The 14,241-nt window shown below is 35.0% G+C and overlaps 1 protein-coding gene across 3 annotated transcripts in view; it reads left to right on the plus strand.

Annotated features, from left to right (window-relative positions):
• The window catches only part of Upf2 (UPF2 regulator of nonsense mediated mRNA decay), a 118,717-nt gene that overhangs the window by 32,378 nt on the left and 72,098 nt on the right, over positions 1–14,241 (plus strand). For all 3 annotated transcript variants that reach the window (XM_063260146.1, XM_063260147.1, XM_063260148.1), the window contains exon 8: positions 2,096–2,181. In XM_063260146.1, coding sequence (XP_063116216.1) covers positions 2,096–2,181 — 86 coding nt within the window. The remainder of the gene's footprint in view (positions 1–2,095; positions 2,182–14,241) is intronic.

A 14,241-nucleotide genomic window follows, 5' to 3' on the forward strand; every position in this document is an offset into this window, starting at 1 on the left:
ATATGAATTCATTGGGAGTTTATTTCTTTTTCTTTCTTTCTTTCTTTCTTTTTTTTTTTTTTTGTTTGAGACAGGATCTTACTATATAGTCCAGGGTGGCCTTGAGCTTATTGTAGTATATCCCAGTATAGTATAGCCTCCTACCTCATTCTTTGATTGGTGGGATTACAGATGTGCACCATCAATAACTGGCCTGTTGTAGTTTTTGTAATGCGGTTTGGATGGCTGTTTGTCTCTCTTAAATTATTGAATTTAATTTGTACTAAAAGGACTGTCACTTCTTTTCCTCAGATACACTGAAAAAATAGTTTCATTTTTAAACTTTTAAAATAAAATTACCGGAATGAAGGTTAATAGGAAATTTTTCTACCATTTATATGTAAGTGAGCAATTTAAAATTCTTGGTTTATACAAGAAGTCATTGACTGCTTGTAACACACATTGTGTCCCACTCTGCCACTCCCTTTGTTTTGTTTTTGAGACAGGGTCTCAATAGTGCACACTGGCCTTGAACTTATTGTGTAACCTAGGCTGGCCTCAGATTAGAGGTAGTCCTCCTGATTTAGTCTCCCAAGTGCTGGGATTATAGGTACCTTTTTTTTTCTTTTACTTATTTAGTATATAAGAGGAGTGCTAGGAATGTAGCTCAGTGGCATAACAGCCTGCCTGGCAAACACAAGGCCCTGAGTTCGATTCCTAGTACGGGAGGTAGAGAATGTATGTGTGTGAATGGAGATCTTAAGGTAAAGGCTTATATGACTGCTTTTCTAGATTTTAATTCCTTAAGATGTAAATGTGTTACTCAAATGTTTTAAGTGTTAAAGACCATATATGTAGTCTTCTATTCATTTAGTCTGTGTATTTGCTTCATCCTTACAGTGTGTACTAGGCATCCATGAGCTTTATTAAATCCTAATCTGTGGAGAGTTTTGAACATTTGTGTGTGAACTTTGACTGACCTTTGATTATTGTGACAAGAAAAATGTTTATTACTTTCTTCATGTTCATAAAATTCAAATGATTTAAATTATGTGCAGACATCTCTGTATCTGGGACTTTTGCATACATGATTCAGCAAAACATATATAGTAAATACATGTAGAAAAATTTACATCTGTATTGAATACATAAATGGGGGGGCATTAGTCCCTAAACAATACGATACAGCAAATACTTACATAGCATTTCCCTTATATTAGATATTGTAAGTAATCTGGTGACGATTTAACATATATGGGAAGATGCCATTTTATACAAGAGTTTGTGTAACCATAGAGATCTTGGAACTAATTTCTCGTGAATACCAAGGGATTGCTGTACCAATTACTTGTGTTTGGTTTTCTAGAGATTTTAGAATACACTTTTCCTAGCTTTTCCCTCGTACTCAGGTAAGGCATACTGAAATATTAGGCACATTATTTATTTATTTGTTTGTTTTGGTACCAGGGATCGAACTCACGACCTTGCACTTGCCAGGCAGGCACTTAACACTGCTGAGCTAAATCCCTGGCCCCTAGGCACATTGTAAAATGCTATCTTTTTATTTTCCTTATTAGCATTAATAATTTTCTTGGCTCTTGGTAAAGATTTTTGCTGATTTCTAGTTCTATCAGCGTCTATCTAACTTCTCTGATTTTTTAAAAATTTGATTTACTGTCCTTAAAGAACATTGACTTGGGCTGGAATGTTGTTCAGTGGTAGAATGCTTGCCTACTGGGCATGAGTCTTTGGTTTAATCCCCAGTATCACACACACACACACACAAAAAAAAAAAAAAAAGAAAGAAAAAGAAAAGAGATTGATTGTACTTTTCATATAGTTATTTGCCAAATATTTCATGGTAGAATTTTGAGCTAGCCCCTTGAAAGTTCTGTTTGTAGCAGTAGGTTGCTTTTAAGAAGCATTTATTTTTAGATGTATGAAGAGAGGAGGCTTTTGACCTTAGTGGTCTTTCAGTTTGGAATGTGTTGTAATGCTAGTGTCTTAAAATCATTTTGAAATGTCTAAGAACAGGTGAAATTTGTAGTAGGCAAATTTTCTTGTAGCTAAATTGAGGTTTTCTTAAGAAAAAAGTTTGCTTTTTTTCCCCCTGTAGGCAGCAATGGATTTTTGCATGAACATGAACACAAAAGCAAACAGGAAGAAGTTGGTACGAGCACTCTTCATAGTTCCTAGACAAAGGTAAGGATTAAAAAAACTAATGTTGGTGTTTTTACTGTGTGGTGATGTTTGTATGGTCAAAATTTTTATCTTTAAAACTGGCATCTCTTCTAATTTTTTTAACTACATGGTTATTATTAGCATAATTTCTAGAGCTTGTTTCTCATTTTTGTCTTTATTTTGTGCTGAAAGAACTATTTTTTGTAATATTTACCTGTCTTAAGAGAAAATATTTAAGAATAAAAATAACATCTATGGACACAATAATAACCATAAGCAATTGGTTTGCATTTTTACCTCTGGGGAGAAAATATAATGGATGATGCAGGTTTTTGAAGAATTTTTGTATGTGTGTATTTGTGAAGATGACACTGATTCTTTAATTCTTACAGTTAGGTTTAAATGAAAATTTTTAAGTTAATTAGGGTTATTGTGATGGTTTAGAGATGGGATAACCTACCTAGTGATTCATTACATAGAATTGGAGATAATGTTAATAATTTGGTTGCTAGTAACTCAAGACATTCAGTTACTTACTGGTTTGTTTTAGACAACTGTAAAAACTTTACTTCACCTGAACATTTAAGGAACCACACACTATCTTTTTATCTTAGGAACCTATGGAGAATGTCTGTGTTTATTTAACAGTGACAAAATAATTTTGTTAGTTATTGTTGACTGTGTACAACATAATTAAGATATTTCTCCAAAGATAAGGATTCTGAGGATTTTTTCAGCAAAATTTTGATTTGATCTATTCATTGGTACAGATGAATGATCTCTTAGTAAGATTTCTCAGTGAAACCAAATGCTTTATTTATTTTTTTAAATCTCTCATCAACGTTAATGTGAGCATTTTGTTTTTGATTTCCGTGGAGCAAAGGAGAGGGGATGTTGTATATTGAATAGATAATTATCTATGTGAATTGTATAACTGAGAAAGTCATACAGATAAAGATGACTTCATGATTTGTGGGTAGTAATATGATATAAAGTTATGTACTTAATTCAGTGTACTATATACTGTCAGCTATGAGATGTGCCATTATCTTACGTGCAACCAAGATGAAAAATATGTTTTTAGTTACAGTTTTAATTATGAGATACATTCCATTTTCAAATATATAGAATTGGAAACTGGGGAATGTACACCTTGAATTGATAAAAATTCACAACTCTCTTCCCAGTATCTGGATTGATAATTTTCATGTAATTTTTTAACTGTACAAGACAGGAAGTTTGCTTTCATAGTTTTCAGCTGTTTTTATTTGAATGAAATCCTACAGTAGCAATTATTAGGCTTATTTTTAGTAAACATGTTAGAATAAACCAGGTAGCAAAAATAAAAGGCCTGTTAACAGAAGAAACCATGCAGTGATTTTTTTTTTAGGAGTTTACTTATAAAAAATCATCTTTCTGAATATACCCGTGCCTACCATGCCTCAAAAAACTAAACAAAAAATAGAAGACACTTAAAAACTGTTGTGATTATTTTATTCCTGTCATATTTCTTATAATTGAATTTATCTACTTAGTTAAGTGATAGAACATTGCAAACTCATCATAGCAGGAATTTGTTAGAAAAACAGACTAGAAAGTAGAAGGAGGTGACAGTTTATGGTTTGAGAGAGAAAAAAGTTTTTTAAAAAGATGAAAATATTTAAAATACGTAGCATTCTAGAGCTGTGAGAAATAGACCCCAGTCTTATATACCTAAAGCATATAAATACAGTGACATTATAATCAATGTCATGGCCTAGAAAGATGTAATTATGTTCTAAAATCTATTAATTAAATAATTTGTTATGGGTCTGCTGTGTACTGTGATTGGCATTGGAGATAAAATTTAGAAGTAAACAAGATTGACTTAGCTTTACTCACACATCTTAAAATTTAGTGAGGAAGAAAGATGAAAAATTCTAAGTGTAGTTATTAAGAAGAAGCACTGCATGCTTTCAAACATAGAAGATGTGGTGAGGTTTAGTGATTGAGTGTCTGGACCAAGAGAATGTTGCATGAAAAAGGGTTGTGTATGTAATCTGAGTTCTGAAAAAGAAGTAAGCTAGACAAAGAATGGATAAGAAAAGGGAATAAAGAATGCTTATTTCTGATAGATAGCAGTATATGCATAGAGATGGAGACAGAAAAGTTTATGGCATCAAACTATTGCAAAAACCTTTTCCTTGGATTCCCTGACATTGGCCTCTGTACTGTAAACTGCAGGAAAAAGGCCACGTTTGTTTTGCTATCCCTTGTACTTATCACAATGTTTGATATATAGATGGTTATAAAATTTCCTAGTGCGGTATTTAATGTCCTTTTTTACTTTGTTTTCAGCTTCTTGGGTCTTAATTCTAGTTGCTCTTCTTGAAAAATCCTAATTTGTAATGATTTTTAAAATACCTTTCACTCTTCATTCCCGTGCTTTATTTTTCCATGGGAAATCAGTAACTCATCTTTTAAGTCTTAGCCCAGGAACTATCCTCTCTGAATAATATTTCCCTTGTGTAAATATTGGGTTTTTTTTATGACTCTTCCAACATCTTCATATGAATAAATAGGCATAAATTTCAAATTGTTGGTTTGCTGACTGTATTTACTACCGAATTTGAAAACCATCAGCTCTTTAGAAAAGTTCTTTTGTATGTATAAAAAGATGTAATTTTAGATCTTTATTTTCTTTTTTTTGCATAAAGAACAAATTATTACACGTGTTTTCATCTAAACATACAAATGTTTCCCTTGTTCGTTCTTTTAAAGCTACAGTGTTTCTTTTCACTTTTTCTAGTCTTGCCATTACTGTCATCACAAACAGTACCTCCTTCCTGTTTATCTTTTGTTAGCTAATGGTTTATCTTTTTTAGTTTTTGCTACCCAAAACCCCAACTTTTATACTTATTTATTCTACTCAGTATTTTTTCTTAGAAAAAATTGCCTTATTAATTTCTTTTTAGTTTCCTGTTTGTTCCTTGTCTCATACATTTATCTGTGTCGTCTTTTGGACTTGGTTTTAGCTGTGTTTCTCAGTTCTGACGTAATGATTTTTGTTTTCAAGAAATTCTGCTGTTTCAGTTTTACATCCCTTATAACCTAAGGAGTTACTAGAATTTTGGAATTTCCAGATAGTGAAACTCTTTCTTTTTGTGCTTTTGTTCGTAATTATATTACATTGAGATTGGAGCATATTGTTTTTGTGTTTTGAAAAATTTTTCCAATTTGCTTTGTCGCCTTTTTTTATAGTGAATATTCATGAACATTCTGCTAGCATTTAAAAAGGCACATTTTTGTTTTATGGTACAGAGTTCAATGTGTTGACCAGGTTTATATTATTAAATAACTTGGGGTGTGTGTGTGTGTTGGAGAGTGAACCTATAGCCTCATATATTTTAGGCAAGTACTCTACAATCTGAACTGTATCCACAGCTCTTAAATAGCTATTTTATTAAGATTTTCCATTTTCAACCATTTTGTCTATTTGCCCAGGGGGCATGGGCTAAAAGGTGAATTAAAGACTACTGCTGATGTATTTCATTTCTGTGTAGAACTACTACGATTTCAGCTATCAGGATGTTACTGTTGTAGTGCTTGGTGTTTGCTAAAAACTTGCATCTTCATTTTGAATTGTACCTTTTATCATAAGGTGCTTTTATTCAATATTTTTAAGCCTAAATTCCATATTATCTGGTATTACAATTTTGAATTCTGCTTTCTGTTTTCATTTTATCTAGTATCTTCACCTTTTCTTTTATATTCAGCTTTTCAGGATCACTTGGGTCTTTTTTGTATTAGCGAACTGAATTTTCTTAGTGATTGATTTTGAAAATATTTCTTTAAAATGTAAGCTAGTTTGCTTATGGTAGGCCTGTTGCATTACTGTATTTTTCTACTTGGTTTCAATTTTTAGTCTTGTTATAGGATGTGTTTTTGTTTTTCAGTACTAAGGATCTAACCTAAAGCCTTGTGCATGCTAAGTAAACATACATTACCACTGAGATGCATCCCCACTCCTGTATTTTTGCTTTTTGTTTTTAGTGATTTATGAATATATTTACCTTTTTTAAAGTATTTCTGATTTTAAGATTGATAGTTTTATTCTGGTATTTATTTCTCTCTCTCTTTTTTTTTTTTTTTTTTTTTTGTTTTTTTTTGTTTTTTTTTGGTCTTTTTTGAGACGAGGGCTCGCTATGCAGTTCAGGCTGGCCTTGAGCTCACTTTGTAGGCCAGATTCTCCCACCTCAGCCTCCCGAGTGCTGGGATTACAGGCATGAGCCACCACGCCCAGCTATTTTTCTCTTGTTTTCTACCATGAACTGGGATAAGATTAGTTTATGTTTTGTTCTTCTCCTTTTCCTTACTATCTGCTATTAATTAATAACAGTATTGGGCCGGGATTTAGCTCAGCCGCATAAGCGCCTGCCTTGTAAGCACGCAGTCGTGAGTTCAATCCCTGGTATATTAAAAAAAAAAAAAAGGAAAAAAAATTAATAACAGTATCCTCCTTTTTGTTTTGTTTTGTTTTCTTTTCTTTTTTTTGGTCTTTGAGACAGGGTCTTTCTATGCAGTTCAGGCTGGCCTTAAAGCTCGTTGTAGCCTACACTGGTCTTGAACTCAAATGATTCTCCTGCCTCAGCCTCCCAAGTGCTGGGATTACAGGCGTGAGCCACCATGTCCAGCTTGTTTTCCTTTTTTACTATTAAATGTGCTTATTTTCACATCTTTTGATTTGTCAGCTTTATGTGAATTTAACTTTCAGCGTTAAAAGTAGGCAAGCTGTAGACTTCTTTGGCTATGATCTTGTTTCCATTTCCCCTCACAATTTTATTTCTGTGTTGAGAACATATCTGAAAAGGAATGAAATATTTATACTCGGATTTGTTACTCTTAACTTTTGTCATGTTTTCATCTGTGGCTGTGTGTGTGTGTGTGTGTGTGTGTGTGTGTGTGTGTGTGTGTGTTTGCTTGCAGGTGCATGTGCTCATGATTGAGCCCAGGACCTCCAGCATGATAAGCATTGCCACTGAACCTCAATCCTAGACTGTTTCTATCTTAGTTGTAAAGTTTAAAATACTCAGCACTCCCTCTCAGTCCTCTTTTCATAATTTTTTAAGTATTTATTGGTTTGTTTCAAAATCATCATCTAGGTTTTCTCAAGGAGGGGTCTTGGGCAAAAAATATGCTTTGGGTTCTGTTTTCAGAATGCTGTATCTAGTGACCTTTTTACTGAATGATAGCTTTTGGCTGGCTATATGATCTGTGCCCCTCATGGTTTTTTTTTAAATTGTAAATATCTTATAGAAATTACTGGACATTTGGTATTGTGCAGATATCTGAGGCTGGCCTTTTTGTTACTGTTGGTTGTTTGTACCTTTTGCCATGGTTACTTACTATTGTGGTTCTTTAATTAGTGCATACTTGATTAACTTTCCTAGAGTAAATATTCTGTGGTGTTGATCATTCTAGGTCATGCTCAGTGTCTTTTGGGTTTTAATATTGAAAAATTTGAGGATAATTTCTTGATTTTTATTCTCAATTGTGTGTTTAAGTGCTGTTCACTGATTCTGGTTTCCTTTTTTTGTTACTCTACTCCATTCCAGTCTGTCCCTCCCTAATGCTTTCTCCTCATTTTTTCTTTCCTTTTCAGATGTTTCATTGCAATCTTTTTCCTGGTGAATTTTGATGGACTTTGAGGAATTCTTTTTTTTTCCTCTTTTAATGTTTTTAAATTTTACAAATTAGGCAGTAACTTTATATAGTCCTTGCATTCCATGTAGTGAGATTGCCCTAGCTCGTATTACTAATAGGTTCCTTTTGTAAGGGTATATTTTTGCCATTGCTTCTGATACTTGTTGCTTTGGGCAACTACTTTTCTTTTCTGCATTTCTACTGAATTTCCTGCTGAAGCTTTGGTCGGTCTTTGCCCTACCTTTGTTTTAGGTAACAAGTGTCCATTTATTGTTTAAAGAAGCATGCTAATGGTACTGTTGAAGATTCACCTTTTTGAGCAGGCTTTGCAGTTTCCACTGTGGCTTCCTTCTGTAATTTATCCTGCTCCCAGTTTGGACTGATTTAGCAGCTTTAATCAAATTTAGACAGTATTTAGGGATATAGATCAAATATCTCTCAGTTTCTGTAACCATGAGATTTTTAGATTTCTGTATGGGGAAATATTTGTCTCAAACTGCTATTTTAAAACTTTAAATTATATTGGGTGTGGTGGTACACACCTGTAATTCCAGCACTTGGGAGGCTGAGGCAGGAGGCTTGCTATGAGTTGAAGGTTAATGTGGGCTACAAAGTAAGTTCAAGGCCATCCTGAACTGCATAGTGAGACCCTATCTCAACAAAACCAAACAAAACCCTTAAAATTAACATTTAAAAATACTGCCAACATTCATGTACTTGGTTAATTAGATCATTTTCCCCCGTGCTTTTAATACCGTTATGTGACTCCGTATAGGTAATATAGTTTATCTTGGAAATGCAGTGATAAAAGTTGCTCACTTACATTTTTTTAAAGTTCATTTTCTTTACATCAGTACTCTAGTTTTCTTGAGCCTGTAAAACTGTTTCTAGCCTTTTCAGTGTGGACTGTTAATTTTGCTGAGACGTATAAGCCCGGATAACCTAAGCTATGTTGAAGTAACAGAAAACTTCAGAATTATTAGAGATTTTCAGTCAAAATCCTCTGTGAATTTGGTAGACTATAGTAGTGTCCTTTTTATGGGTTACTGACTGGTCTCATTTCACTGCCATAGTTTCTAGGGTCACATGGAGAATGAGTAAAATGTCTATCCTTAAATACTGTGGACAGGAAGTGACTGATACCTTTTAGCCTTTGGCTAGGACCAGAACAACATTTGAAAAAATGACGGGGAAGCATGTGGGGCATTGGTTATCACATGATCTCTGCTTTAGAAATACACCGTGATTTCTTTATTGCGTACTTTTATTTCTTTTTTTTTTTTTAATTTTATTTAAGGAGAAAAGAAAAAAAAAGCAGAGAAAGGGTACAAGTTATACAGATTTGCAGAAAAAAAATGAACAGTAGGAAATCACTAGTTAATGGCTTACATACTGTCATCTTAGAAATAATTGTTCAAGTCACAAAATTACAGCTTGTAAAGTGGATATTCCATCAATGATACTGCAAATAGTTCTGTTCAATGATCCAATAAAACTCTGTGATATCATATTCTATCTTATACACTTAAATATACATGCAGTTATATAGTTTAGAGCACTTTTCCTCTCTTTTGTACAATGACTATTACACATTTTGGGTTTCATTGCTCTCACAGTTCTTATTACTTTTTTGGAAGAGGGTAAAACCAAATGTGACATAACAGAACAGAATCGGTCAAGTCAAAAGGGTGGACATAATAGATAATGTGAAAACATAATACAAGGTGATCAACAATGGTTACCATAATGCCTCCCTCTATTTCTAATAGAATTGCCTATACCATTAGTTATAATACAATTGAACAAAACAGTAAAGAACAAAACCAACAAAACCAAAACATTGGAGACATTGTAGGTCTTCAAAAGTAGATAAAAGTCAACGAGAATGGGCGTTATAATGAATCTCATTATCTTCACAGCTGATGCCTAAATTTTCGAACCTGATACTATCCAGCAAAACAGAATAGGGGAACATCAGTTAAAAACCAGATGGTGAGAGTAATACAGGGCTTTAAATCAAGGTAATGAAAAGTCAAAGTGGGTTACTATAATATATCCTGCTATTTTTTTCCTTTAATTAAAAGGATAAAAATTTTTAAAAAAGTATTTAAAAAGTAAATAATGGAGTGGAGATTGAGATAAAAGAGGGCATAACAACGAAACAGCACAGATCAAAACATAACCATTTAAGCAGAATAGTGTTTCACCACCAGATAATCCTGACCTAAAAGTAGTTACCATATTGTCTCTTTCCTTGAAATCCTTGAGTACAACTTCGTATACTGTAGCATTAAGTATATCAAAACAATGTAAAACCATTTAAGAGAATGACAGCATTACAGAGTATTTAGAATCGACTAACAGAAAATGAATAATGGTTTCTGTATAATCTCCTTGTCTTTAAAAGGTTTTTGCTTATACTATTGTACATAATAAAATCCAGTAAGATACAACCTATTTAGACCATTGGAGACAGAAGGACAAAAGCTAGATGAGACTTCAAAACAAGATGATACTAAATCAGTATTACCTATTAAGATGTCATTTTCTCCAAAATAGCTGTTCCTATCATCCAATCTTCTCTGCCTCATTTCTGTTGAGCTCTTATTCTGTCAATAGCTGTCAGTTTGTCTTCTTCACTTTGTTCTCTGCTCCATTAGTCGTGGCCTCCACTATTTCTGGATTCTTTGTATTTTTCTTTTTTTAGAATATCCTGCAATATTCTCTGTAGAGTTGAATTGGTGGTTGCAAATTCCCCCAGTTCCTCTTTATCCTGGAAGCACCTTGTTTTTCCATCAATTTCCAGGGACAGTTGTGCAGGATATCTCAATCTTGGCTGGAGATTATTATCTTTCAAAGCTTGAATTATTTCCCCCCACGCTCTTCGTGATTTGATGGTTTGTGCAGAGAAATCTGCTGTAATTCTGATGGGTGCTCCCTTGTAAGTGGTCTGTTTCTTGTCTCTGACAGCTTTTAATATTCTGTTCTTGTATTGAATTTCTGGAATTTTTATTATTATATGCCTGGGTGTTGCTCTGTTTAGGTTGTAGGTAGCTGGGGTCCTGTATGCCTCATACATCTGAGTATCTTTACCTTTTGCTAAATTAGGAAAATTCTCCTGGATTATTTCTGTGAGTAGCTTTTGTAGTTCATTTGTTTGTGTCCCTACTTCTTCTTTTATGTTCTTAATTCTTAAGTTATGGCTCCTCTTATCATCTTCTTGTCTTTGTATTATTGCTGTTTGTTTCTTTGTTATTTTTAAGAAGTTTTTCATTTCATTCTCCCATATTACAATTCTGCCCTCCAGTTCAGATAGTCTGTCCTTAGTTTCTTTCAAGCTGTTATGCCAGTCTTCGATAGACTTGTTAGTTTCTTGATAGTCCCTTTGAACCTGCTTCACGTATTCTATGCTTTCCCTGTTTTCTCCATCAAACAATTCTCCCCTGTTTTTCTGTTCTTCCATTCCACCATCTGTTTTTTCTTGGGTGGGGCTTAGCATTTCTCTAACTATTTTGCATACTTCTAGCTTCAGGTCGTTGATAACTTCATTCCTGAATTGGTCTATGAGGCTCTCTATATGGCACTTTATGTGTATTGTTGCGGTGTCCGCTATTGCCTGTTTCTCAGAATTGGGGGCCGAGGAGCCTTTCTTGTTGCTGCCTCTTCCCATATTCTCTGTTCCTTATATATGCAAGCTTATATGAGAGGCCCAGCTTCTCTCCCTGTCAGCCACAGCCTGATCGAATTGCGCTGGTTAGGTGTTCCCACTCACCGCTGCGCACCAGGCAGCCTACGCGGGGGCCCGCCCCTTCCGGCCTCCGTCAGGCTCTGGGATCTGGGTTGGGCTAGCCCACTGGGTCTGCCGGCAGCGTCACGCAGGCCAGGCACTTTTCACCAGTCCCGCCCGAGAGGGGAATGTGTCCCTGGAGTCGCCAGCGCGCCCTGCTCCTGCAGGACTGCTCGGGCCCAGAAAGTCCGCTGGAGTCAAACTGTGGTGGAGTGTCAGTTTCTCTCACTCACCTCGCCACAAGTCAGAACATGCCTCCCTGCCCGTCCTGTTTTCGACTCCGTTCGCAGACTCACGTTCTCAGAGTTTCCGCGCATCTCTGTCCTTGCCTAGCCGATGTAGAGGCAGTCAGCCGCCGAGCAGCGGGAAACCCAAATCGCGGCTTCCAATGGCGCAGGGTCCAGCCTCAGCAGCGAGACTTTTCTGTTCCTGTTTTAGCACCAGGACTGCATTCCAAGTTGGCTTCTCTCAGCCCAGTTCGTTCCTGAGTCAGCAGAGCATAACTCCACCTGCGTATGTCTCTTTAGTCCGCACCATACCAGGCTTCTGAGCCTAGTTTTTCAGAGAGCCTCCGGTAGTTGCTGTTATCTGTCCGCCATGTTCTCCCGGAAGTCCCGTACTTTTATTTCTATAGTAATTTATTTTATTGAAAACAGTAAATAATTTTGATTTGACTACTAGCGGGTAGTCTGTTGAAAGATTTAATATATTTGTACCTTTTACTGCATATTATTCTGTAATGGAATTTCTATATTTCAGTTTATTCATGTCTATATTTTAAATAAATTCCACTGAAATGTGTCTAAAATCTCTGATTGGAATAATAGTTTCTAATTTTTTACATTTCTAATGTTAATTACACTCTCTAGCCTTTGCAGTGTTCAAATAAAACTATCTCAGTCTCTAAAATTCCTTAGTGTATAATTATCTCACTTTAAAGCTGTGTAAGATGCAGTATTAATGAGAGTTTCAAACCAAGTTCATCTTCCTGGTCAGGTGTATATATTGTTATTGATCAGAAAAGCCTTTTAATTTTTTTTACTGTTTATTTTAAGGAGAATAAAACCAAGCAAAATGAAAGAATAAAGCCAATAAAAACAAACCACTATGACATAGGACTTCAAAACAACAGGAAATCAACAGTGATTACCATAATGCCTCTTGTTGTCTTCACGATAGCTACAAATATCTTCAGACATAGTAAAAATCAAACAAAACAGAACACAATAGAACCAATAAAAACAAAACAACGAATGCAATAAAGGACTTCAAAACAAGATAATAGGAAATCGGCTGGTCCGATGGCAGTGGGTTATCAGACCTTATTAACATTAGTGTCACTAAAGTTGGTATACAACCCCCCACTGCTAAATTTGACTGGCTTTAAAAAAAAACAAAAAACAAAACAAAAAAATATAATAGGAAATTAACAATGGCTACAATAACATGTCTTGTTATCTTTGAAATAGCTATCCGTGCCTAAGATATAATAAACAAAACAAAAAAATAAAACCCAACACCAGAAAACAAGAAAATGATGCAGGACTTCAAAACAAGGTAATAAGGAATGGCTACCACTTTCAGAAGGCAATCCCCATAGATGCTACATTGTGTATTGTTGTCCTTTGAATAGATGATCAGACTACCAGCTTTAGACCTGCAAAGTCAGTGAAACAGTAAACACTACAAGCATTAAATTGCATTTTACCTCAATACCTATCATTGAAACCTGTGTTTCTCCAGTTCAGCTGGTTGCCTACAATGGGGTGGGTGAGTAGGTGTGTTGACTCTTCTTGTTTCCCAGCCCACACTCCAGAAGGGGCTGGCATCTGACTCTCCCACTAGCAAACTGCACATGGCACCAATTTGCAGGGAGAGCTTCCTTCTTGTTCTCTTCCCCTGCAGTCTGTGAATGGCGCTGATTCACAGGAAAAGGCTGGCATCTGGCATCTGGCTCTCCCCACAGCGGCCCATACATGGCACTGACTTGCAGGAAAGGCTTGCTTCTTGTTCAAAAGTCTTTTAATTTTTTTTCTTTTCTTTTATTTTCAAATCCATTTTATTCATAGATAAAAAGAAAAAAAATTATAAATCATGTCAATCAGTGGGTAACAATGGTACATACATTGCACATTGTCATCCCAAATCATTCACCCAGGGTACAAGACATCTGCCTTAAGTTGTCTGAACAATATCAATACAAGTCTTTCTCTTCAGTGAACTCAGAGAAATCATTAGTATAACTATCTTAACTATTTTTTATATACAGATACATACACATAAACATATAGTTTTTCTTAAGACTTGTTACACTAGGGAAACAATATGCTTCCACGTGTGTCTTCACTAATGAGTATGTTCTCAAGGTGCATCTATTTACCTATAAAAGTGTCTAGTTTATCATTCTCTACATCTGAGTAGTACTCCATTGTATAAAAATACCACATCTTTTTTATTCATTCCTCAGTTGGTGGGCATTTAGGTTATTTCCAAGATCTTGCAATTATAAACTGTGCTGCTACAAACATGGGTGCACATATATCACTGTGATATGATGTTTTTAATTCTTTTGGGAAGATAACAGGAGAGGAATAGCTGGGTTGAATGAGACT

Source organism: Cavia porcellus, unplaced genomic scaffold, assembly GCF_034190915.1.
Source record: "Cavia porcellus strain 051 isolate PalLab524CR breed Dunkin Hartley unplaced genomic scaffold, mCavPor4.1 scaffold_13, whole genome shotgun sequence".
NCBI lineage: Eukaryota > Metazoa > Chordata > Mammalia > Rodentia > Caviidae > Cavia > Cavia porcellus.